At 40.3% G+C, this 26,626-nt stretch overlaps 2 protein-coding genes across 7 annotated transcripts in view; both read right to left on the reverse strand.

Annotated features, from left to right (window-relative positions):
• The window catches only part of gab2 (GRB2-associated binding protein 2), a 352,255-nt gene extending 339,495 nt beyond the window's left edge, over window positions 1-12,760 (reverse strand). For 3 of the 6 annotated variants that reach the window (XM_041199286.1, XM_041199285.1, XM_041199284.1), the window contains exon 1: window positions 11,796-12,057. In XM_041199286.1, the coding sequence (XP_041055220.1) occupies window positions 11,796-11,867 (72 nt within the window). In that variant the 5' untranslated portion in view covers window positions 11,868-12,057. Of the gene's footprint in view, window positions 1-9,525; window positions 9,624-9,649; window positions 9,691-11,795; window positions 12,058-12,479 lie in introns of those variants that run through there. The other 3 variants (XM_041199287.1, XM_041199288.1, XM_041199290.1) reach the window with 3 other exon arrangements.
• Window positions 12,761-17,075: 4,315 nt separating this feature from the next.
• nars2 (asparaginyl-tRNA synthetase 2, mitochondrial) overlaps window positions 17,076-26,626 on the reverse strand; it is an 88,799-nt gene continuing 79,248 nt past the window's right edge. Inside the window, exons 13-14 of the mRNA XM_041198528.1 lie at window positions 19,690-19,716; window positions 17,076-17,453 (exon numbers count right to left, since the gene is read on the reverse strand). Coding sequence (XP_041054462.1) covers window positions 17,309-17,453; window positions 19,690-19,716 — 172 coding nt within the window. The 3' untranslated portion in view covers window positions 17,076-17,308. The remainder of the gene's footprint in view (window positions 17,454-19,689; window positions 19,717-26,626) is intronic.

The following is a 26,626-nucleotide window of genomic DNA, read 5'->3' on the forward strand; positions in this document are numbered from 1 at the left end:
AAGCTTTAAGTTTAAGCGATTAGGAAATTACCCAAAACCATTTAGTTTAGGTATAATGTAGTATTCATAATTTGTAACTATTCTACCATGCCATTACATCCTTAATAATTTAAAAAATATTCCTAAATATAACAAGAAACAATGAATATGTTCCTAAAAAAGAATGTCAAAATGAAGTTACAAAACAAATCAAAGAAAAAAAAACACAACATTCAGTCCCTCAGGTGAAATGAGTTTTTTTTAAATTGTAAAGCTATTGCACCGGCACATCTACAATATTACAATTATAAAATTGCCTAGTTTTGCTGTAAATATATACTGGCATCCTAGAAATTTATTTGCTGTCATTAATAAAAAACAATCCTAACTTGCACCAGTGTTCTCTGATCTACATGCTTCAGGTTTTAAGCTCGTATTCAAATCCCTCAATGGTCTCACTCTTACTCATCTTCAGAACTTCCTCCAACCTGAACTTCCTCCAACCTACGGCTCTCCATTTCCCCAACTGCAGTTTCACGTGAAGCCCCACTTCCTATGGCCCATAACTGACACCGAGTCCTTAGCCGTCCAGGCATTAAGCTGAAACTTCTCTGCATCTCCTCCTACATGTGACTCCAGGCCCACAGCTGCTTGGTTGACTTTTAAATGCCCTCTGAACAAGGGCAATCAGGGATGGGTAATAAATGCTGGCCTAGCCAACAATGCCCACAACCCATGAACGGATATAAAAAAAATGCTCCTTTAACTTGCCTCTTAGCATCGGTCCTAATATATCAGGTGGTTCAATGAAACTTTGTTTGACAATGTTCCTGTGAAGCATCTTGAGATATTTTACGTGTTAAAGGAGCTACATAAACATTATATACATTAGATGCCCATATTTTAATGTTTATTGCAATATTGCATCGTATAACTATGATATGCAAGGTGCAAAATAGCTTGGTGTTTGCTCCAAAAGTCATTGAATTTCATTCTAAGTGTTTCAGCAAGTTTCTCATGGATATTACAAACTTTTCAATCATTGTATAAAATATGAAACACAATTGATCCATGCCACTGAATGAACCAATTCCAAACTGACAGCTTTGGATTTTTCTTCTTTTCTAAACAGAATATTAGAATGTAACTGATAGCATGGCTCAATTTAAATGTGCCCCTATATTCTTATGCAATGTTGAAACAAAGCCCAAATACATACCATGCAGGTAAATCCTTAATTGCTGAAAATGTGGACAGGGCTAAGAGAGAGTTCATTCACCTCATCTCATTGTCTATTCCACAGTTACTCTACAGGTAGAACAATTCAGTTGAGAAAAATTGTGAATTACATAAACTTCTCAGGAAAAAAAAACTAAACAATTCCAAGGCATGAAATTGCTCAATAAGCTATTGAATTAAGGCACAGTTGACTGAAAATTACACTCTTGGCCACCAGTAATACAATTACAATGGTCTCATTAAACTGGTTTATAATACTATAGCAATCTAAAATTTAACGCCACAGATCGTTCATCTTAGTTCATCCAACAGCTTATTGGGAGAATTTGTATAATGTATGCATTTATTCAGACACATTCCAACCAAGTCTCATCTTAAACAAATTAAAATGTATAAGCTCAAACTAATACTACGTAGCAGATTTTCATAGTACTGTATAGATTATTCAATTAAAATCAAAGAAGCTATTCACATTCCGTTTACAATTTCTGACAGATGCAATAAAATAGTGTGATACAAATAGTTGTTTGGTAGCACAGAACTGAGTATTGCTGATGCATTCATCAGGACATATTCACAAGAATACCAATTCTAAAGAGGAACAACAATTTATACTGCATGAGAAGAGAGAGTACGGATTGGTTAGCAAGTAGACTCTGATTGGTCAAGGCATTGTTGGGAGAATGAGCCAAAGAATAGCTGTCCTCCAATCTTTTGTCTAGTTAGAAAAGGCACAATGCGTGGACAAGTTCTTGCTGTCTGCAAAGGACGGCCCTGTGTATGAATATATGTAGTTTTTAGCATGTAGTTGCTAGCATTTATTGCCCATCCTTAATTTCCCTGGAGAAGGTGGTGGTGAGCTGCCTCCTTGAACTGCTCCAGTCCATGTGGTGTGGGTACACCCACAGTGCTGTCAGGGAGGGAATTCCAGGATTTTGACCCAGTGACAATGAAGGAACAATGATATATTTCCAAGTCGGGATGGTGAGTTTCCTGGAGGGGAACTTCCAGGTGGTGATGTTCATGTTTTTGCTGCCCTTGTCCTTCTAGATAGTAGTGGTCCTGTCTCCTGGGTTTGGAAGATGCTATTGAAGGAGCTTTGGTGAAGTCCTGCAGTGCATCTTGTAGATGGTACACACTGCTGCCACTGTACATTGGTGATGGCAGGAGTTAATGTTTGGGGATGGGGTGTTAATCAAGTGTGGTTTGTCCTGGATGGTGTCAAGCTTAGAGTGTTGTGGGAGCTGCACTCATCCAGGCAAGTGAGGGGTATTCCATCACATTCTTGACTTGTGCCATGTAGATGGCAAACAGGTGTTGGGGAGACAGGAAGTGAGTTACTCGCCACAGGATTCCTATCCTCTCTGATCTGCTCTTGTAGCCACAGTATTTATATGGCTTGTCCAGTTCAGTTTCTGGTCAATGGTAACCACAAGAATGTTGATAGTGGGGGATTCAGCAATGGTAATGCCATTGAATGTCAAGAGGCAATGGTTAGAATCTCTCTTGTTGGAGATGGTCATTGCCTGACAGTTGTGTGGCACTAATGTTACTTGCCACTTGAAAACCCAAGCCTGGATATTGTCCAAGTCTTACTGAAGCAGTCCATGTCCCATTGCAATATCAGAGGAGTCATGAATGATGCTGAACATTGTGCAATCATCAGCAAACTTGCTCACTTCTGACCTTATGATGGGAAGAAGGTCATCTGATAAAGCAGCTGAAGATATTTGGGCCTAGGGGAGAAGAATGGGATATAAGCATCACTAAATGTGAACATTTATTGTTCATCCCTAGTTGCTTGAAAGATAGTGAATCCCTGCAGTCCATCTGATGAAGGCATTCCAGCAGCTGTTAGGAAGGAGAGCTTTAGGATTTGACCCAATGACGACAGGAGGACAGCTTTTTATGTGCAAGTCAGAACATTGTACAACTTCCCCATGCACCTGTTGACCTTGTCTTTCAAATGAGAGAGGTTGCAGGTTTGGAAGATGCTGTTGAAGCAGCCTTGGTGAGTTACTGTAATGCACACAGTACACATCTTAGCCACAGTGCACAAATGATGGGAGGGAATGGATGTTTATATCAGTGAATGTGTTGCTGATCAACCAAACTGCTTTATCCTGGATAGTATTGAGCATTATTACAATTGCAACCATCAAGACAAGTGGATACTGCTCCATTACACTCATTACTTGTACCTTTTAAATGGTACAGAAACTTTGGAGAGTCAAAAGTTCAGTCATCAGATCAGCTTCTGAGCTATTCTAGTAACCACAGTATTTCGGTGGCTAGTCTATTTGAGTTCTGGCCAATGATGACTCCCAGGTTGTTGATGGTAATGCCACTGAATTTCAAGAGGAGATGGTTACACTTCTTTCTGTAGGCAGTACTCATTGCCATTCCTTATATGGCACAAATGTTACTTTCCACTGCTCAGCAGCCCAAACCCGGATGTTCTCTAGATGTTGCTGCAGAGATCGACTGCTTCATTATCTGAAGGATTACAAGTGGAATTGACCCCTGTAATAATCTGGCATTATGATGAAGTGTAGATTATTGATGAAGTTGTTTGTTCATATGTAAAGTACATAGACTTACTCTAATCAAAATTGAAACCAAAATACAAGCTCTTAACAGACCATAACGTAAATTAGTGCAACTTAGTAGAGGTTGTGCCCCAGCCATATATGGGAATAGTCAGTCAAGTAAGGAACTTAAGTGAAGTTTGGAGAAAAATGTATTCTTAAGTTTTCTGAATTTTGCACAGTTGACAACGAAAACACAAATATTTTGCATTACTAAGCCAGGATTGGTGCTGCTTTAAAATCTACAGCATAAATTCACATGGCTATGAGCATAAGGCGGAATTGGATATGATCTCTCAGGAAGTAAAAACATTCAATTTTGGCACATTATTTGTGCCAAAAGCAGAGGTTATAGTCCTGCGCTTATTTGGGTCATTGATATAATGTTGGACCAGTTAATTTCGTGGTGCAGCTTGACCAACTCCATTCCTGAAGCCAGACAACTATTGTTATTAGCAAGAGAAATCCATTCCATTCGTATGACATTATTGTATTGGTAAACAACATGGGACTCAGGTAGAGCAAATAATGACATTTAATTTTAACATTCCCTCTAACAAGTTTATTAGAAAACCCATTCTGGCAGTATATCGTTTTAAATACTTAACCGAGATAATTTAATACTAGTCACAACTGCAATGAGAAAACAGATTTTTTTTATTTGTTCATGGGATGTAAGCATCACAGGCAAGGTCAGCATCAGTCACCCATCCTGAATTGCCCTTGAGCAGGTGGTGGTGGTGAGCCACCATTTTGAACCACTGCAGTCTATGTAGTATGGGTAAACTCACAGCACTGTTAGGGAGTTCTAGGATTTTGATCCAGCCAACAATGAAGGAGTGGCGATATAGCTCCAAGTCAGGATGGTGGGGAAGTTCAAGGGTTGGAGGGAAATGTGCGAGTGATGCTGTTCCCAAGCCTCTGCTGCCCTTGTCCTTTAGGTGGTAGAGGTCACAGGTTTGGAAGGTGCTGCCGAAAGAGGCTTGGCGAGTTGAAGTGCATTTTGCACAGTGCACTGCTGCCACTGTTGAAGGGGGTGAATGTTTAAGGTGGTGGGTGGGGTACTGATCAAGTGGGCTCCTTTGACCTGGATGGTTTCTTGGTAATACAGGAGACAGAAGTGTGACGTAAGAGCGAGTAACTGGTACTCCAAGTTCATCACCTTTCTGTGATGGGATTTAGCAAATGGCCTTTGCCTACTCCCCTCATCTTCAAATGAGCATAAATATATTTTAAAAATGACTGATGTTATAACATTTATTCAACAGCATAAAATTTCCACTGATTTGGCAGAGCAAAAATAATCCAACTCCTGGCAAATGCACAACTCTTTGACAGGAAGAGCATATGAAAGAGGTTCCATTATTAATTAAGCTTTACACAGACACTGCAAAGCAAAAGCACTCAGAATACAGATTTAGACCATCAGTGCTAGCAAGGTAATATGATTGGACACTTCTAAATTCAGGGGTTCTAAAAATGTAGAGTTTCTCTGCTCCAGAGGCTTAATTCACCAACAATTTTTTCAGATGTGCAGCTCCTGGGTAAACTGTGAATCAACAATGGCCCACATCACACTCCACAAACAGCACAAGAGTTCCCCCATGTTGCCACCCTTCTGGGTCTAATTTAATAATGCAAGCCTAATCCCCACCCCACAATAGTGTCAAACTCCTATATGAAACAAACTCGAGTTAGTCTTTCTACACTAGGACTTCAATGTTGCGCTCCTGCCGAGGCTAAACACACGCTTATGGTCTGCACACTACATAAAAAAAGTTTAATTGATTGATTCCACTAACAATTATATTTTATTTATATGTATTGTGTCATGGGCCACTACTTTCCAATTAGTTTTTGTTACATAATTGGCAGCTGATGCCCAAGAACTGCCCATTATGAAAGTGTTTAGGCCAAAAAATTGGATGAGTAATTCTCAAAACACAAGTCGAAGCCTGGAAAAGACTGCATATACATGAATCTATACATTTGCTAATAAGCAATAGCACATGGTTGATTAGCATCCATGGCAAACATCCATGGCAAACAAAGTATAATTCTTCGTTTATACAACAAAAATACAATGCTCAGTAATCAAGGTCTGCATATGGATTACTTCAGATTAGCAAGTAACAAATGACTTCTTAGCTCATTTTCACAAAAGGGGTCAGGGGTTTTACAAGTATTTGGGCAGGCTCCATTCAGATCCACATGAATGTGAAATTAAAGCACAAAACTGCTCTCAGATGGAGGACAAAGATTCACCAATTTGATGCAGAGAAGCATGTAGGAAATGTTAATCGCCTGGGATACTTTTGACAAATTCAGCATAATTCAAAATAATAAGTGCATACACTGTTTTAAATGTATTTTTAAAATTGAAGCAAAGAGAATGAGCTTGGGTAGCCCCAAATTTACATTAAAAAATCCCAGAACAGATACTAATTACAACATTTAAGGCAGCATCATACGAAAACAAATTTCTATATAGGAGTTACAAAGTGCAAAAAATGAAACAAAAAACTTAGTTGGTTTATCAAAGCAGCCAAGATTAATTTTGAAACACTAGGCAATTTTATAGTTCACATGTTGAAGTACTGAAGAAATACAGAAGTACAGGAGGCAATTACACGAGTAACAAACAGAAACACAATGACAGCACAAAAAACTAAAAAAATGCTTTAACTATTTTGTATAGGAAAGCACTGGCTCCACATTAGAAAGTATAAGGTATCTGGAGGTGCACTTACCAGAAAAGTAAAAAAGGTCAAGCTTAACATTTTCAGCACAAAACGCATTACTACAAGCAATGCTAAAATTATAAAAGCATGGTTTATTTTTGGTGCAACAATTTCTTGGCCAGCAGCATAGAGTTGACTGGAGTTAATGGATATATCCAATAATGGGAATCACTGTGTACACTTGACAGAGTAGGCCTTGACCACACGGACAATACAGCGTTGCTAGCAAATGTCATTAAAAACCTATCAAATAGTCTCAAATATGATTTCAAACCCACTGGTAAAATGTGCTGTTTTATGTAAAGTAACTTACATTTATAAAACACCTTTAACATGAAAAGAAATCCAAAGTGGAAGGAGGGAAACATACACAAGACCAATAAATAATTGGGGAGATGGAGTGGGGGTGGGGGGGGAGGGTTCTGGTTGACCAAATCTGTAGTCACAGATGGGGATTCAATTGTAGGTGAAAGGACATACAGGAGACCAGTGATCAGACCATATTTTGGGGGATGTATAAGTCTGAAAATGATTGCAGTGGATAGGGAAAGATGGAGCAATTGAAAGCTGAGGTAGGTCAGCGAGCTCTGGGTCAATGTGTGATTGTGACCTAACAACTTGCCTTATTGGTAGCAATCACATCTGAGTTAGAAGGTTGTGTGTTCAAATTCCACTCCAGAGCTTAAGCACAAAAACCAAAGCGGACACTTCAGTGCAGTACTGAGGGAGCACCACCCTTCAAATGAGATGCTAAACTGGGGCCATGCCCTCTAACATGGGTGCAAAATATCCCATAGTGCTATTTTGAAGAGCAGGAGTTATTCATCCCTGGTGTCCTGGCCAATATCTATCCCTCAAATCATTATCAGAAAAACAGATTGTCATCTCATTATTGCATCGTAGAGCATAATTGGATATAAAAGACAGAGCCAAATAAGATAAAGACAAGCGACTAAATTAAGTTAGTAAACGTTTGGTCAAAGAGGTAGGTTTTAAGGAGCTTCTTAATGGTGAAGAGGTTCAGTAGGGAATTCCAGGAGTTTACTGAGAGAGAATATCTGCAGCAGAATTTTGGACAAGCTGGAGCTTATGATTGATAGATACATTGAGAAGAGCAAGAAAACAGATTGCAATTGATGGAAGGCAGGTACAATTATTTCATAGACACTGAAGCAAGAAGTGCTATGGAGATGCCAGCAAGTGGCTGATGAAATCATGGGATATGAAACTGAAGTGGGGGTCTAACAGGACTGTTACTGTAAAAAAGATTGGTTCGTCAGATTGCGTAGCTGAGGTGGTAATTTGAATTAATGGCAAATGAGTGATGTTCGCAGGGGAGTCTAAAGAGATGACTTTGGTCTTCTCTATTTTGAGCCAGGTAAGTTAAGATTCATAAAGGACTGATACAAGCAGTCTGGCAGCAAACAGAACTGCCGAGTGTGGCAGAAAACCAGAGATACAGCAGCGAAGTGGGAGACTGTCTCTGCTGCTCAAAAAAATGAAAAAGCCTAGTGGAAGCATTTCAGCAGCAACTCTGAAGTTAATCTGTTACAGATGTGGGGGTAACCATGTACCAGAAACCTGCAGATTTAAGGAGGCAGAATGCCATTACTGCCACAAAATAAGGCATATAATAAAAGCAATGCAGGGTGAAATCAAGATAGCCCACAAGACAGCAGACCAAGATGATTAAAGTGCATAATATAACAGAACCTGAAGCTGCTTATACCAATATCAATTCCCTGTACAAAAGCAGTAAAAACTGAACCAACAAGTGTCACCCTTCAAGTGAATGGGAAGCATCTGGTCATGGAGGTAGATATGGGAGCCTCAACCACAGTGGTGGGAGAACACATTTAAATACATAAATGAAGGTACCCAACCACTGAATCTGGAGCCAACCACGGCTCAACTCAAGACAAACACTGGAGATTCAATACAAGTAAAGGTCATTGCCATAGTACCAGTGTCCTTTAATAGTGAGGCAATGTCTTACTGTTAGGACCATTCTGTGCTGTCAAATACTGAATGAAGTGATTTAAGGCAGGGACTTAGAAACCAGGATTAATACACAACTTAACTGTGATGGTGGAGATGCCAGTCCCCAAAATAAGTAGTGGGGCACTAGCAGATTAGAGGCCTGAAGATTTTATTCAATTATCTATTAAAAGTACCATTTTATAAAGGAATTGGAAACAGCAAGCTAAAAGCAAAATACAAACTCTATTCTGGCACAAAAAAGTCATAAGAATTGTTAGATAAAACATAAGGACAACTAAGGTTAATAAAGCAGTTTTGAAATACATATACATCCCAAGATATATGTTTTAGCTGGTTTGTAACAGTATTCTTTTGCATTAGTAAATTATCTGAAAGTAAGAAAAAAGGAAACAATGCTGTGAAGTTAGAATTGGATGATTTGCAAATAGGATGAAATTACTTCAGACAGATAATTCACAACAGCCCAAACATGAGAGGTGATATTGCATCACCCATCATTTTTAGTTTTTCATGAGTATAAAGACTGCAAAAATGGTTGTGAGAAAATTAAATGATTTGAGTCAAAAATTAACTGACAATGATAAACTCCAAATTATCAAGAATAATTTACCCAACTGTTTAGTATTGACAAGACAAATTGCTCAAAATAGTTAATGACTAATTATGTAATTTGTCTCACTACAAAACAATTTTAGATGCCATTGACACCAAAGTATAATTAGAAGTACACCACTGATTTGATTCAAAGTGTACAAGAAGAAATGTGTGCCTGTTTCTAGTAGATAGTCTCACCATTGCTTAGGTGTTACTGGATAGGGTATAAATGCAGTTCAGTACAAAACCCTGTTTGAAACATGGCTTTCCACATGACCACCTAGAATTTAACAACTCAAACATAAATGCTTTTAATTTATGGAAATGTATAACCCTCTCCAACAAGCTGGTAGGTGGAGCTAGTCAGAACAACTAAGACCTACCAACTGTTCACCACACACTTCACAGGACAGAGCTGAGTCATCATCGTAATAATGGCATCCCAAGTTATATTTCCTTCTCTTCAAAACCACATTCCCAAGTCAGTCAAACTGATAAATGACTCACTGTTTTATCAGTGGCACAGATCTTGATCATATGATGTGACCCTGAAAATGACAAACTGAAAATGATACATACAGAAGAAATTATTTAAGTTTCTTCAAGGTTTCTACCTCATTTCTCTTTCTGCTACCCCAATAAAAATACATAGAATGTTTCTCAGATATATTATTGTACTCAGATAAATAGCAAAATGCCATTAACTGTCATTTTATTTTAAAAAACTCAACTTCGCTCATAGTAATAGAATTTGTAATTATCAGAAGTTAATGGCAATCTTCCGATCATATTGCAGGTGAAGATGATTTCACCAAAACACATTGCGATAGGGCAGAGAAAAAATTGATTAAGTATTAAGACCACAAATTATGAAGTACTTGAATGGCGCCAGAATAAATGCTGGGAAGGAATATTAGTGATACAAGGTCACATCACATTAGTAGAAAAATTATATTACTAGGAAATAAAGAGCTTATGACAACTATTGAGAAGCTGAAAAATCAAATGAGCTACATATTGCATGGCCTAAAAACTGAGTGGTTATGTGGTTAACTTATTTACTTTCCCCAGAAGTTTTTGATATGCCTGTACTGTGCAGCTTCCAAGCTTACACCTTCCTTATCCAGCATTGACAAAGGCTGAAGTTTTGTTTGAAATAAAATGTTTACACTTTGTCCCATTTCTGGACCTGCCGTACCTCATACCACTTCCAAAGGGATTATGATCTGCAGCCAGGTCTCTGCCACGGTTGCTCCATAAACAACCACTAGGTGGTGCAACCAGGGTCCAGGGTCCCTCCTTGATGGGGAAAATACCCCGGTTTCTATTCGACATGTCCAAAAGCATGTCAGATCAGTAAACACAGTCTGAGGTTCAACCCCACATTGTGCCTCTACGTGGTACTGCTCAGCATAATCACACTGCTCATATCAGGTTTATTTTGAAATGGACTATGTTCAGTATCTGCACATTTATTTGAAATTCGATGCTACAATGGCAGGCAGAAATGAGATTAAGAGAGGCTACCTTTCATATAGAGCAGGTTTCAATAGTACATTTGACGTCATCCCTTTTTCATTCTGGCCACGGAAAGAGGAGAATGGTGATTGAGGTTCAGATTTATTGAAATTGCTTGACATTGGGACAAAGGAGGGTGGAGATTAGGGTTGGTAAAATACACTGGAATCCGGACCGAGGGAGAGTGGGTGGGGGGTTAGAAGCAACCAAAACAAGAAAGTTGGAGGTTAAGAATGAAGCCAAATTACTTAATAAGTGATATAATAAGAAAGTATCTGCAAGGGAGGCGGGATCGAAAAGCAAAACAAACTGCAACCCGAACAAACCAAACACTTCATAGCATCAGGATGAAGAACTGTCGCAGTGGAAGGATTGCAAGACAATTAACACGGTCCAAATACAGAAGTAAGCCATTACCATGTCACGGACAATGACAGTATTACTTTTCAATAACCAAGTAAAAAAAAGTCAGGATAACGGTCTTGGAGTTTATAGGATGGGAGTTTTGAAACGAATCGTGCAGACAGAGCAAGAGCCAACTATCTTTTTCAATCCACTACAAGGAACAGTTACCTTCCCAGGAAGGGAAATTAGCATCAATACCCACAAAACATTAGAGACATGTATTAACTGGAGGCTTCTAAAGACTGAAAGGAAATCATTCAATCCTTTAGCTTTATCAGCACGTTTAACACTTGAAATAGAACGTAATTCGTTTGGAACAATGTTAACAAGTCCCGAATTCTCAATTCAAACCTCAAGTCTATGTTATTGAGACACCAGGGCAATGCAGCAACTTAGGTAGAGAATAATTAGTGTTTTTATAGTTTTTACTTTCGAAAGCTGCAATTTTTGAAAAAATCCAACTTGAATTAGTCTCAGTTTTCTTTACTTTTAGCAATACGTGTTTTGTTCAGAATCTAAAACAAATGCAAAAGTTGGGCTTTATGCTGCAAATGGTCTGCAGCTAGCCCCTAGATACCAATGCTGTATGGTTTTATTAAAGTTGCTCGTTTGATCGGCTGCCATTGTCTATACATTAATGGTTCTATGCATTATACACCTGGCCCTGGTCTGGTAATGTTCTGAAACTGCCACTGCTTAGAAACACATTTCGTGAACCATTCTTACTTACGTATCGCCTCAACTTCTTTTCTGGTGGAGATTTTCTTAACCAGCCGCAATAAACTACCTCTCCTCCGCTCATCCTGCCCAGTATCTATCTTACAAGGACAGTGCAGTCACATTCAGTGAAACGTGAACGATTCCCCCCTTTGAAGATTCGGGCTGTCCTGCAAAAGGAGCCAGTAGATATTCCGGTAAATCGCAACCACAAGCTCCAACAGTCACTGCGAGCCCCGCTGTTCTTTCACCAGCTGCCGGGGCTCATGTAGGAAGTAGAGAACAGAGCTGTTGTTTCGACTAGCTCCGCACCACGCCCCGCCTACAACTGCTCTTAAAGGCGAACGCCTCCTTTAATGACGACCAAATAAAACACTTGCATTATTTGGTTAAATTAAAAGAGATTTGGTGAGGTATATTGGGGAATGGGATTTTGCTGCTTATTTTGGAAAGCCAAGCCAAGAGAGATTTATGATAGAGGATAGGGAGAGACCTCAACACCGAGAACCTCATTCAATGAGGTTTTGCTACAGCATGAAGTGACTTAAGTTTTTAATCCAATTGACATTTCAATAATGTGGGGAATGAAATTAAAACCCAAGGGCCAATAACATTTAAAAACCATTCATGGTCGAGTACAATACTCCCGCAATTTCCAATGTAGTCATCACGATAGAATAGTTAAGACTACACTTACCTCCCTGGTGTAAAGTTAACCTTTAAAGGGCGTAGTCAGCTGAAGTTGAGTGTTGAGACAAACTAGGACTGTAAACATAGTTGTGACAGACTTGTTCCGTGTATTGATTTATGTAACAAGACCGGCTGGTTTCTGCAGAACAGTTTTAAAGTGGCTACTGTTGTCAGACGCTACAAGGCAGACATCCCGCCAGAAAGCACGAATGTTTTCTAAGTGGATATTGAGAAAAAAAATCCTTTCCTCCGCAGTTTTCCACTCTCGAGTGTTGACTCTTATGGGGTGTTGAGGATAGGCATCAGCAGCTCTCTGGAACCCCACCCTGGTGGCCAATCATCATATCTAAACTAGAGCACATAGCTAGGTAGCTACGAAACTAGCACAAAATATCCCAAACTAGTTGCGCTAAAGCGCAATTTGCGCTTAAACTTTTGCGCTGGTTACGCCTATACCTGGGAAATCACGCCAGCAAAGAGTCGACACTCCAGACAGTTGCAGGTTAATTTTGGAACATTAAAGTGAATTCCTGAATTTCCATATCAACATCGAACTGTTAGTCCGATTTCAGGATTGTCATCACTACTACCACTCATTACGTTTGTATTGACATTTATTCTCAATTTATCCTTTACTAGCTTGAATCTATCGCCTTGTCCTATTCTCACTATTTTAATTTTCCTTTCCTCCATTTTATATATTCCCATGCGATCAGCTCTTAAGTTCACAGCCAGGATTGAACTCTTCTTCAATGAAAATATACGTGAAGAGGGCTGGAAGGAGGCTCCTGTGCAGTATAAACAGTGGCACAAACCAGTTGAGCTTAATGGCCTGGTTCTGGGCTGTATAATATATATAATTCTTTACTCACTCTGTCCTTGCGTTCCCTCTTAGAGAACATTTAAGATATAACCAGTTCTCATACGCTACTACTGTGATTACGCTTCACAAGTACTTCATTGGCTGTAAAGTGCTTTGAGATGTCCTGTGATTGGGAAAAGCGCCATATAAATGCAAGTTGCTTTGAACTAATAAAATACTGTTTTCAATGAGAACTTAAATGTCACATTTCTATCATAAGAAACAACTAATATTGTGTCTAGAATATAACAAATTCTAATGTAAGGCTAAAATTAAAACAACTTTGAACCACATTTATATAGGTGGCCATTGAAGTACAACATAAATGAAACAAACTGGACTTTGGTAAAGGTTTATACACAAGTGCTTGAACGTACATGGTTTCAACAGAAGTTTTAAATCCCCATTTTTTTTTAAAACTATATACAAATAAACCATCCATCAGTCCAGGCATCATGACCCCTCTTGCTGAGTACATCAACTCATTTATCTCCTAACATCTTCATCCCAACTACCAAGGCTCTCATTTGGAAAACAATGTGCTGCAGTCCTCTGTTAAATGCAAATGTACCCACCATACAAGTGCGATTGGTAAACAATAATGTCATTTCTTTATTTGAAGATAAGACTATATACAGAACATGGTAACTGGGAGGCTATGAAGACAGGTCTGACCTGTACAGCAGTTGCTGTATTCTGTCTACAGTCATGGGATTATACATCGTGTCCTGTCTCGTGGTGAATTGTAATGGACAGTAGTTTAGGATTCAAAACAAAAACAGAATTACCTGGAAAAACTCAGCAGGTCTGGCAAAATTAGTTTAGGATTGCCTCTTTAAATGTACACATACATCATATTACAAAGCAATTGAAATCTGCCTCCACTTTGTTAATCTGGTAAAATCATTGAACATCTTGCAACATTTGAGCAATGGTGTAGAATTTTCTGCATCCGGCCAAGATCACCACCTTCCACTGAATCTACATCTTGTGGGTCTTGTTTCCTCAGTGCCAAAAGCAGGTTTTCCTTTGCCAGATTTCCAACAAAAGACATCGTAACTAAGTCAATGTAAATGTGGGGCTGGCTCAATGCCTTTAGTAGTACTGGCCTGAGATTATATTGTGCTAAAATTTTTGACAAGAAATGGCTGGTATATTCCATAAGCTGCAAAACATATTTCTTTCCTGTTTCCCCAAAGGAGATGCCCAGAATAGCTTTTATATAGCATTTTAAATGCAGAAACCATCCCAAGGAATCACAGACATAAAAATAAAAATGGATATCAAGCCAAAAGAAGATAGATCAAGAGGGGTGATTTAAAAACATCAGAGGTTGACTTTTAGGAGGGGAGACACAGGTGGAAAGAGAGACCAATTTAGGGAGGGAATTTCAGAAGAGGATATAGACAGCTAATGCCAATTTGGGGTGGAATTTGGCCATGTACATGACGATGAGTCAAAGGAATGGAGAGCTTGGGGAGCTCACCCTGAATGCTTAATAAAACTTCCTGAGGGAAACTGAAGAGAGTCTGTTCAGCAGACAGTCCCAGTGGTGACCAAATTATGGGGGGTGTTCCAGTCTTTTGTATCTGGTCTTATCGAGCCTTGCTTATTTGTACCATTTCAGCTGAACTGCTCTCAATTGTATAAAAATATTCCAGTTGTCGGATATTAAATGTTACTTGGGGATGTATGTTCACGTGTATTGCACAAATGCTAGAATATCAAGTGACAATGTTTTTCACCTTCCTCCCCAACCCCCACCACCGTTTCCTGAGGATATCTCCATCTATGTTTCTACAGCTAACAGTAACTCTGCTGTATCTTTCACAAATGACCATTCATGTGCAAACAAAGTGTTGGCTGTTAAGATGGATCACAGCTGAGCCCCATCCATAACCTAAACGTTCACATTTGCACTTTCAAAGAAGGTTGCTTAGTGGTGATCAGGAGCAGGAATTCTGGCTGATTTGCCTGCTCTTCAACCCGTAAAAGTTTAAGACCAAGAGACACGTGCCCTCTATCACCCTGTCAAGGTCAACTAACTGCAAACCAAATAAGTAATTTGGAATCTTCCACATGGATTAGCTATATATTGCATAGCCAAATGATCAGTTAGGAGAGCTACATTTGATTTACTTAATGAGCAATTGGTCACTTTAAAGCAGGGAATAAAGTGAAATATAAAGTATTTAAGCCTGTGTGACAATTTGCCACAAATAGCCCATTCAAATTACTTCCAAGATTGACAGTTGGACCTTTGGCTGGTGCTGAGAGCAAACAATGCCTTATTATAATTTGCATATTACACAAGTAATTTCAGTTAACTATGCAAATTATTTCAGATAAACAAATCCAGTTTATATTGCAAAGTGGATTAAGTCAAAACAATGTTTAGTTAATAATCCTCTCTGCTGTACTGTACTAAGTTTATCCAACAGTACACCAGGAAATGTAATCTTGGAACAGTCTCCGATATCAAATGCTAATTTCAGTGGATTTAAATTACCTATCCCAGTTGACAAGGCAGCCATTTTAATGGTACTGCTGATCACGACATAATGTTGAAACAATATCTAATAAAAGTAAAAATAAATTATATGGGTCATGTAATAGTCCATTCTGCCTACTGCGTCCTATCAATCCCCTTTTTCAATTGCCTTTTTGGGCTGAATTCCAGACTCCTCTCCTCCCACAGCCTCCTCGACAGATCCCAGTGTTCTAGTGGGATCCAAACTCACCCACACCTTCATCCTGTTCATCCAAGTCCTGTTCTCCTATGAGCCCTATTATTGAGCACTTTTTTTTAGCTTTCCAACCATTATATATGGAATTCAAAAATAATCCCCATTTAACAATCCTTATGGTTCATCCCTTCTTGCTTCTGTAACCTCTTTCAACCCTGTTTGCTGGCACACTCTGCCTGCACTTTTATATCCAGTCTCCTTTGCACTCACCCCTGCCTCTCCTTCAACTTCAGTATTACAGTCGTCAATTATTTTGGTGTCAACTTGTAGAATGCTCTGACTAAAGCTTTTCACCTTGTTTCTTCTCTTCCCTCCTTCAAAATCCTCTGCAAATCTCACATTTTGGATGATGTTTTATTTCACTTCCCCCAATTTTTATCCTACACTGCCAGACATCTATTTTTATTACTGAAGCCTCTTGAAACACCATTATATAACTGTTGTTGCCATAATTAGAAATCTCAGTCCAAAGGCATCCAACAGAAAAAATGCTTTGACTATTTTTGGTGGGAATGAAATACTGCTACAATTTGCTTTGTGTACAATCTGCACCCTTACTTTATACACAGAATAAATCCAATTGGTATAAAAGCACAACAGTATAAGTGACTCTGTACCAACAAAGCATGAAGCTAAAAAAGTGGTAAATAGTATAATAAATTCAATATCTGAACAGATGTGTCCATACACTTAATTTAAGCAAAACTTGATGCAATTACCATTTATTCCACTATAATAAGGCCCAAATTAAGCAATACAAAATGATCATCACTAATCTGAGTATGACTTTGCTGAAAGAGAAATAGAAGTTAATTTCTTTTGTTACCAAAGGTATTTACTAATTGAGGACAAAGATTACCAAATCTGAAGAAATTTGGAAGAACGGCTCTCAGATAGAGTCAGTCTTTTAATTATATAAAAATATGTCATGGGAGTGTTTATCCAGCATTTATCAGAAAGGTGTACAATAAGTACTGCTAAAAGACGCTTTGAATTTTCATTTTCACTTCATTTAAATTCCTTTTATTTTCATATTGTTTCAGGTTACAGTGATAGGTCACCTTTCTCGTTTCTGATTTCAGGTCACACAGATATCCATTTCATGTAAATGTTTAAGAATTCATTAAAATACTGTACAGTTCAAGAAAACACTTATTTGCTAAATTTGCGAGGTTCAACTTCTCTTGAAAAATTTAAGCATAAAACATGATTTTTTTCCTCTATGCTTTATAAGAGGCAAGAGTGAGAAAATCTTGGAAATGGAATAACATCCTTAATGTTCTCAACACCCAAGATACACTGCAAATATCGTTCGAATCCTAATCCAAATCCTCCATGTGGCACTGATCCAAATAGACGAAGTTCCTCATACCTATAAGAGATGAGTTAATTTAAAAAGCAGAAGCATTACGTACATTCTGTAACTTAGTTGCAGTGTGTCAATTCCAGTTCAGAGTTGGATACAATAGGGGCATATCCAGTTTGTTAAGAAGTCTACTTGGTGAGGTTATGGCTGGGTCAAAAGATTTTAAATTAAATTACACTTGTGCATTTATTTTTGAAGAACTTTGCAGCATTCATGGTGCAATTTTTCAAATATTCGCCGAAGTATGTTGTACAGGAAGCTACTGATATCCATCGCATGTAACTGATTTATTTATTTAGTTGAGCCATGGAAATAGAAATTGGAGAAATCAAGTCGAGATCACATATTTTAGGGTTGTGCTCACATCAATGCTGCTACACAGCAGAAAATACGACATGTGGCTTAAGTATTTATGTATTGTAACCGGTTATTTAGGAGTCCATTTATTTGAATTGGGTTTCATCTTTTTAGTGTGACTGTAACTGTAAATACTAACAAAGGCAGATGACTACAAATAAGAATTTAATGTAATGTAAAAAAATCTATATTTATATAGCATCTTTAACACAAACTCCCCAAGGTGCTTCACAGAGGTGTTATAAAGCAAACTTGGACACTAAGCCATTTTAGGGCAGATGGTCAAAAACTTGTCAATTAGATAGGTTTTAAGGAGAGTCTTAAAGGAACTAAGTGAGGTAGACAGGCAGAGATTTAGGCAGGGAATTCCAGAGCTTAGGACCAAGGCAGCTGAAGGCACAGTCACCAACAGTGTTTAATTAAAATTAGGTATGCTCAAAAAGCCAGAATTAGGTGAGCAGAGATATCGGAGGGCTGCAGAGCAGGATGAGCTTAAAGAGATATGGAGGGGTGAGGCCATAGAGGGTTTTGAAAAAAAGGATGGTCATGTAGACCAAAACCATTATGAAAATGATTCTCTACACAGTACAAAAGCCATAAAAATTCCTCTCTGAGTTGGCTAAGCACCTATCGCAGAGATAAACCACCTATATGCCTATTATCCCTCTAATGCAGAAAACCATCTCAGTGCTTTACAGGAGGCAGAGGGAGAGTACGGCGGGAGTAAAAATCGATGAAATAAAGAGAGAAATAGACAATGCATCACTCAAAAGATACAATAGTCAAATTAAACAATCTTAATGATGGATAACATATAGGGGTGAAACTCAGTTGTTGGTTGGACAAGATATCAAGGCTTATGCAATCAGCCTGAGCAAGTGGCTATAGAAGAAGGATTCAGTGGCAGGGTTTGGGAGCTTTGCCAAGGTGATAGATAAAAGCAAGGGGGACAGTGTCCAAGCAAAGGATCCATTAACAATATCAGTTAACATAGCCAAGAGTTCAGTTGGAAGCAGACTGAGGAAGTCAAAGGCTACTTTCATGGAACAAATTAGCTTGGAGTGTTCAGGGAGAATGACAGGAGAGAAACTGCAAAGTCATGGGGATCAAACTAAAACAGGTGGAAAGCTGGGGTAAGATGAGGTGGTAGTGCACAGGTAGATGGTCACGTGGTCTCAATCTTAGAGATGAAGAAATTCATGAGCTTGTCACATTTGGTATTGGAGACAAGAGTGGAGGAAAGGGATGACAGGAGGAAATGTCATGGAGAATAGATGCCTTTGACTGAAAGGTTGGCCTTGCTCCAATCTTATAGAGAGAATTTCACTGAGACAACCAAGGCATGGTGATGCTTCACATGGATAAGCCAAATTTGGCAGTGAATGACTGGACCAGCTATGCATTACGTGCACTTGATTTTCAGCCCTCTGACTTAAAGGAGCAAGGGATGGGGGCCGTGCTGGGATGGAGTGAGTGGAAATGACAAAGAGAGAATGGGAGATGGTGAGTAATTTTATGGGGATGAGAATATCAAAGGGAGATATGAGGGAGTCATTTAATTGGTTCACAGTGGCAGAGTGTTGTGATGGGCAGAAAGCCAGAGGGGAGGGGGAGGCGGGAAGTTGGGGGGTGGGTGGGGCTTGGAATCTGAGCGCTAGTTAATGAAGCAAAGGAAGAGCTTTTTTCCTTAGGCACATGGGTAAAGGTAGTGGGTTGGAGGGTGGTAAGCAGATGAAGGTGAGGCATCGACATCAAGATTGAAGCCAACTTCAGGACTTCAGACAAAGTTCCGACGTTTGCAGTAAAAATAAAGCACAGGGATAAGATCCACAGAACTACAAATTATAATTTTATGAGTATTCAATTTAAAACTGTAACTGCTTACCATTGGTAAGTGCCTTTAAGACCGTGCCTGCAACAGAAAAATATCAGTTAGATTAATTACTATATGGGGATAAATCTTTTGCCTCTTAACTTCAATAAGATTGCAAAGAATTCTTCTAGTCATTCACAAAGTGTAACAGATTTTTTTCTCCATTTTAAGTGCTCTTTGTTGTCAGCAAAAGGTAAAAGACCTCTTCCAAATTGAACAGTGCTAATCTGTAACAAAATTTTCCTTCCCCTTCTGTGAGCAACCAACTCCTGCCCCCACACTCATTCACCTGACTAAAGTCTAAGGTCAATGTAAAACACACTGAAGCTAAATTTGGGTGCCACATCAGTTGAAAATATTATAGCCTATTAATAGCAAAACCACGATTTACTTTTTAATAAAAGCATAAAATGGACAAGCAAGAATACAGTGTAAGTACAGTCTGTTGTGAGTGGAAAGGTTTGCAACTTTGTGTTTTAGGAACAGGAATAGGCCATTTGGCCCTTTGAGCCTGCTCCATCATTCAATAAGATCATGGCTGATCTGGTTGTGGTCTCAGCTCCACTTTCCTGTCTGCCCCCATAACCCTCGACCCACATGCCAAACAAAAATCATGTGAAGCTGGGTAGAAGGCCAATGATAGGTGGAGGCAAAGGAGAGATTGCAAAAGATGTCATAAACAAAAGGTCGAAGGGGTGTTGATTGTGGTGATACTGACTAAAGGAGGTGCTAATGATGACATTAAGAGTAGAAAGCAGGATGAGCAAGTGACAGATGGCCCTAGTAGGGGTGGGGCAGGGAGCATGGAGGTTGAAGGGGTCAGTGTGGGAGAAGAGATCAAAATAGGTTAATAGGTGGGGATAAAACAATGAATGGAAACAAATTTTAAAAATAATAGAAACAGGTGGGAAAAAATATAAAAATTAAAAAATAAGTATTTGAAAAAAGGGGACCAAAAAGGTATGAGGATGGAGGAGAGAGTTCATGATCCGAAGCTGTTGAACTCAATGTGAAGTCCGGAAGGCTGTAAAGTGCCTAATCGGAAGATGAGGTGCCGTTCTTCCCATTTGTGTTGAACTTCACTGAAACATTGCAGCAGGCCAAGGACAACAGACATGTGGGCATGAGAACAGGGTGGTGTGTTGAAATGGCAAGCGCCAGGAAGGTCCGGGCCATGCTTGCGAACACCCAGTTTGCATTTGGTCTCTCCAATGTAGAGGAGACCACACTGGGAGCAGCAAATGCAGTGGACCAAATTGAGAGAAGTGCTGCTTCACTTGAAAAGGATGTTTGGGCCCTTGGATAGTGAGGAGGGGGAAGTAAAGGGACAGGTTTTGCACCTTCTGCAATTGCATGGGAAAGTGCCGGGGTGATGGAGGAATGGAACAGGGTGTCCCGGAGGGAACGGTCCCGACAGAATGCCGACGGGGGGGGGGGGTGAAGGGAAGATGTGTTTGGTGGTGGCATATCATGCTGGAGTTGGCAGAAATGGCAGAGAATGATTCTTTGAATGCGGAGGCTGGTGGGGTGAAAAATGAAGTCAAGGGGGACCCTATCATGGTTCTGGGCGGGAGAGGAAGGTGTGAGGGCAGAGCGCGGGAGATGGGTCGGATACAGTTGAGGACCCTGCCAACCACCGTAGGTGGGAAACCTCGGTTAAGGAAGGAGGAAGACATGTCAGAAGCATTATTTTGGAAAGTGGCATTATCAGAACAGATGCGATGGAGGCGAAGGAACTGAGAGAATTGGATGGAGTCCTTACAGGAAGCAGGGTGTGAGGAGTTGCCATCAAGGTAGCAGTGGGATTATTGTAATAAGTATTGGTGGACATCCTATGACCAGAAATTGAGACAGAGGGGTCAAGGAAGGGAAGGGAATTGTCAGTGATGGACCAAGTGAAAGTGATAGAGGGGTGGAAATTGGAAGCAAAATTAATAGATTTTTTTCCAGGTCCAGGTGACAGCATGAAGCCGCATCAAAGCAGTCATTGATGTACCGGAGAAAGAATTGTGGGAGGGGGCCTGAGTCGGACCGGAACAAGGAATGTTCCACATACTCAACAAAGAGACAGGCATAACTGGGGCCCATGCAGGTAACCATGGTCACAACTTTTACTTGGAGAAAGTGGGACGAGTTTAAGGAGAAATTGTTCAGTGAGAGAACAAGTTCAGCCAGACGGAGGAGAGTGGTGGTGGATAAGGATTGTTCGGGCCTCTGTTCAAGGAAGAAGCAAACAGCCCTCAGACCATCCTGGTAGGGGATGGAGGTGTAGAGGGATTGGACATCCATGGTGAAGAAGCAGCGGTTGAGGCCAGGGAACTGGAAATTGTTGATGTGATGTAGGGCATCAGAGGAATTGCAGATGTAAGTGGGAAGAGGCTGGACAAGGGGAGAGAGAATGGAGTCAAGATAGGAAGAAATAAGTTCCGTGGAGCAGGAACAAGCTGACATGATCGGTCCTGTTGTAGATTTTTGGGAGGAGGTAGAAGCAGGCCATCTGAGATTTGGAGACTATGAGGTTGGAAGCTGTGGAGGGAACATCACCAGAGGAGATGAGGTCAGTGACAGTACTGGAAACAATGGCTTGATGTTCAGAGGTGGGGTCATGGTCCAGGGGAGGTAGGAGGAAGTGTCTGCAAGTTGGCGCTCAGCCTCTACGAGATAGAGGTCAGTATGCCAGATAACAACAGCACCAGCCTTATTGGCAGGTTTGATGACAAAGTCAGGGTTGGACCCAAGAAAACGGAGTGTGGCAAGTTCAGATGGAGACAGGTTAGAGTGGGTGAAAGGAACAGAGAAATTGTGATGGTCGATGTCACCGACAGTTCTCAATGAAAAGATCAAGAACAGGTAAGAGGCCAGAACGAGGGGTCCAGGTGGAAGGAGAATACTGCAGGCGGGTGAAGGGATCTGTTGAATGGGGGGAGGACTCCTGCCCAAGGAAATGAGCAGGGAGACGAAAGCAGTGGAAGAAGAGTTCAGCATTGTGCCAAGCCCAGAATTCATTGAGCTGAGGGTGTAAGGGTACGAAACTGAGTCCTTTGCTGAGTACTGAACGTTCAGCATCAGTGAAGGGAAGGTCAGGGGGTATGGTGAATACACGGCCAGGGCTGGTATTAGAAGGTGGGATGGGGTCAGAGGGACGAGAAGAAGGAGTAGAGGGTCGTTGGTATCAATGAGTTGTTGGAGCTTGCATTCCTTAGCACCTGAAAGAAAGAGACCATGTTTTTACTTTTTAGTTCTGAAGGAGTCATAAGGACTCAAAATGTTAACTCTGTCTTTCTCTCCACAGATGCTGTTAGAACTGCTGAGCTTTTCCAGCAATTTTTGTTTTAGTTTTAAAAATCTGCCTGACTCTGTCTTGAATAAATTCAAATACCCAGCCTCCACTACTTTCTGGGTGAGAGAATTCCACACACCAATGATCCTTTGGGAGAAAAAATTTCTCCTCATCTGCCTTAAAAGGGAGACCTCTTATTTTTAAATATGCCCCCTAGTTTGAGTCTCCCCAACAAGAGGAAATGTCCTCCAGACAACCACCCTGTCAAGACCCCTCGGGATCTTTTATGTTACAATAAGATCACCTTTCATTCTTCTGAACTCTAATGGGGAGAGACTTGACCTATTCAGCCTTTCTTTTTCTTTTGTCTGCTCTATGCACAATTTAATGTTGGAAATACCAAAAAATGAAAAGATATTAAAAACATAGATCTGACTGAAAACCATATGACCCAATTTAAAGACACTCTTTCCAATCAGTCTGCAAAAAAGGCCAGCTATGGGGAAATCAATTCTGTTTGGTAAATGCACACTAAGTTCCCCTGCTGGCCGTTAATGGAGCATGGACACCTTACTTCAGCCTGAATGAAAACAATCATCTGGAATCTGCAGGAGGGTTCCTTACGCACAGGTCATGCTCAAAAGAAGGAAGTTGTAGAAACCATAAATGGCTTAAGTACCCATGGAAACACAAAGATTTATGGAACATAAGGTGGCCACTCAAACCACCATACCCATACCAGAGGGAAAATAACTCCTCACACAGTTACAATCTCCTTAATGCAGTTTTATTTAGATGTTTGAAAATATTTAATTTAAATTAAAATTAAGTGACCACAAAGGCGAGAACTGCAGGAAGTTGTTGCATTTGTCAGAAGTATTTTACCTGCAGTTATCTTGACCACCCATATCTCAATTTAAAGCTCAGCATGGAATCACACAAGCAGGCAATAACACATTTCATCTTCCTTACAAATGACACCAGATCACAAGCATGAGTATTTGTAGAATTATTGGTTATCAGGAACAACGAATTTCTCACACAGCAAAACAGAATAATAATTTGAATACTGTGTTTATCTATACAAAAAGTTAATCCATAATTTATGCCTGAAGATCTCAATAATTTGATAATGGCTGCCAAATCTAGATGCACTCAAACAGTGTCAAAAAACAGATAATAGAATCATGGAATATACAGTAATTGTGGAGACAGTGAACTTTAACAAAAAGGTTTTCAATTCCACATGGACTAACAAGCAGCAGCATTTGGGAGCCAAGCAATGCAATAAGGATGACCTAAGCTTTATTCTTTGGATCTTCAAGTAGCATATTTTTAATGCTGGCAGTAACCCATTATTATAAGCAAAGCTGATTGGAAAATTCAAACCTATGTATTAAAATTAGCAAATATTCTCCTTAGATGTTGCAGTGTTCTCTCTTTACCCATCTTCTCCTGTCTTCCGAGGATCATGCTGACTAATGCTTTTTGCAGCTTCATTGCCAGCAACAGTAGGGATATTTGTGAAGCTCCACAATGTAAGGATATTTGTGAGAATCTACAAATATCCCCACCCTCAATGGTGGGGGAAAACAGTACATCAGTGGAAAAGATAAGGCTGAAACATTTGCAACAATCTTCAGCCAAAAGTGCAAAGTGGATGATCCATCTTGGCCTCCTCCGGAGGCCCTGAGCATCACAGATATCAGTCTTCAGTCAATTCAGTTCACTCCACGTGATATCAAAGAACAGCTGACAGCACTGGATACTGCAAAGGCAATGGGCTTTGTGCTCCAGAACTTGCAGCGCCCCTAGTTAAGCTGTTCCATGACAGCTACAACACTAGAATCCACCTGGCAAATGTTGAAAATTGCCCAGGTATGTCCTGTGCACAAAAAACAGGACAAGTCCAACCTGGCCAATTTCCATTCTATCAGTCTACTCTCAATCATCAGTAAAATGATGGAAGGAGTCATCAACAGCGTCATCAAGCAGCACTTGCTTAGGAATAACCTGCTGAGTTTGGCGGGGGGGGGGGGGGGGGGGGGGGGGGGAAAGAGACGGGACTCTCTGCTGGTTAGAGTCATATCTAGCACAAAAGAAGATGGCTGTGGTTGTTGGAGATCAACCATCTCAGTTCCAGGGCATCACTGCAGGCATTCCTCAGAGTAGTGTCCTCAGACCAACCATCCTCAGCTGCTTCATCAATGACGTTCCCTCCATCGTAAGGTCAGAAGTGGGGATGTTTGCTCATGATTGCACAATGTTCAGCACCATTTGTGACTCATCAGATACAGAAGCAGTCCAGTCCATGTCCAAATGCAGCAAGGCCTGGACAATATCCAGGCTTAGGCTGACAAGTGGCCAGTAACATTTGTGCCACAATCGCCAGGCAATGAATGTCTCCAACAGGAGAGAATCTAACCATCTAATATTCAATGGCATGGCCGTCGATGAATTAGCCACTATCAACATCCTGGGGGTTACCGTTGACCAGAAACTGAACTGGACTAGCTATATGAATACTGTGGCTACAAAAGCAGGTCAGAGGCTAGGAATTCTGCGGCGAATAATTCACCTCCTGGCTTCCTAAAGCCTGTCCACCATCTCAGAGGGCACAAGCTAGGAGTGTGATGGAATACTCTCCACTTGCTTAGATGACTGCAGCTCCAACAACTCTCAAGGAGTTTGAAACCACCCAGGACAAAGCAGCCCGATTGGCTAGCACCCCATCCACAAACATCTACTCTCTCCATCACTGATGCACAGTAGCAGCAGTGTACACCATCTACAAGCTGCGCTGCTGGAATTTACCAAGGCTCCTTAGATGGCACCTTCCAAACCCACAACCACTACCATCTAGAAGGTCAAGGGCAGCAACTGTATGGGAACACCACCAGCTGGAAGCTCCATTTCAAGCCACTCATCATCTTGACTTGGAAATATATCGCCGTTCCTTCACTGTCGTTGGATCAAAATCCTGGAACACTCTCCCTAACAACAGTCGGTGCATCGACACCACAAGGACTTCAGCGATTCAAGGAGGCAACTTACCACCACGTTCGAGGGCAATAAGTGCTGGTGAAGCCAGTGACACCCAGATCCTATGAATGAATAAAATGGAAGTCCACTAACATGTCATCCAAGTTAATGTCAAAACCAAGTCTGACCTCATGACCACCTAATCACACATATAAAAGGGAAATTTGGCTGATTTCTCTCTTTCCTTAGCCCACTGGTGCTGAATCTACGTGCAACAAGCTTGCAAATAATTCAGGTGAAAGTCAGTCAGATAGGAGGTAGAGTTTGTAGCTTTCATTTGCATGGCTCAGTACTGCACCAGATGATATATGTACTAAAGTAATGGCCTGCTTGTGATTAGAATTTTTTTTTAAAGGGAAGGGTATGAATATAATTTAAGGGGGAGGTAAAGTCAACCAGAATTAATTGTGTTGAAAAAACTAGTAAAAAAAACAAATTTGATATTTTAAACTGTCTTCTCTTTTTAAAAACATGTCATCCTTCTAGAATGTTCCATGACATTCTCTAGAAGGAACGTTCCCAGGATTTTCAGTGGAGCTCTGCTGGAGACAAGGATCATTGCTTCAAACAGGCCTGGCAACTTTTCTGCAGTTCACTGAATTCCTGGGATATCCCCCTATAGTCTGG

This window comes from Carcharodon carcharias, chromosome 11 (genome assembly GCF_017639515.1).
Source record: "Carcharodon carcharias isolate sCarCar2 chromosome 11, sCarCar2.pri, whole genome shotgun sequence".
NCBI lineage: Eukaryota > Metazoa > Chordata > Chondrichthyes > Lamniformes > Lamnidae > Carcharodon > Carcharodon carcharias.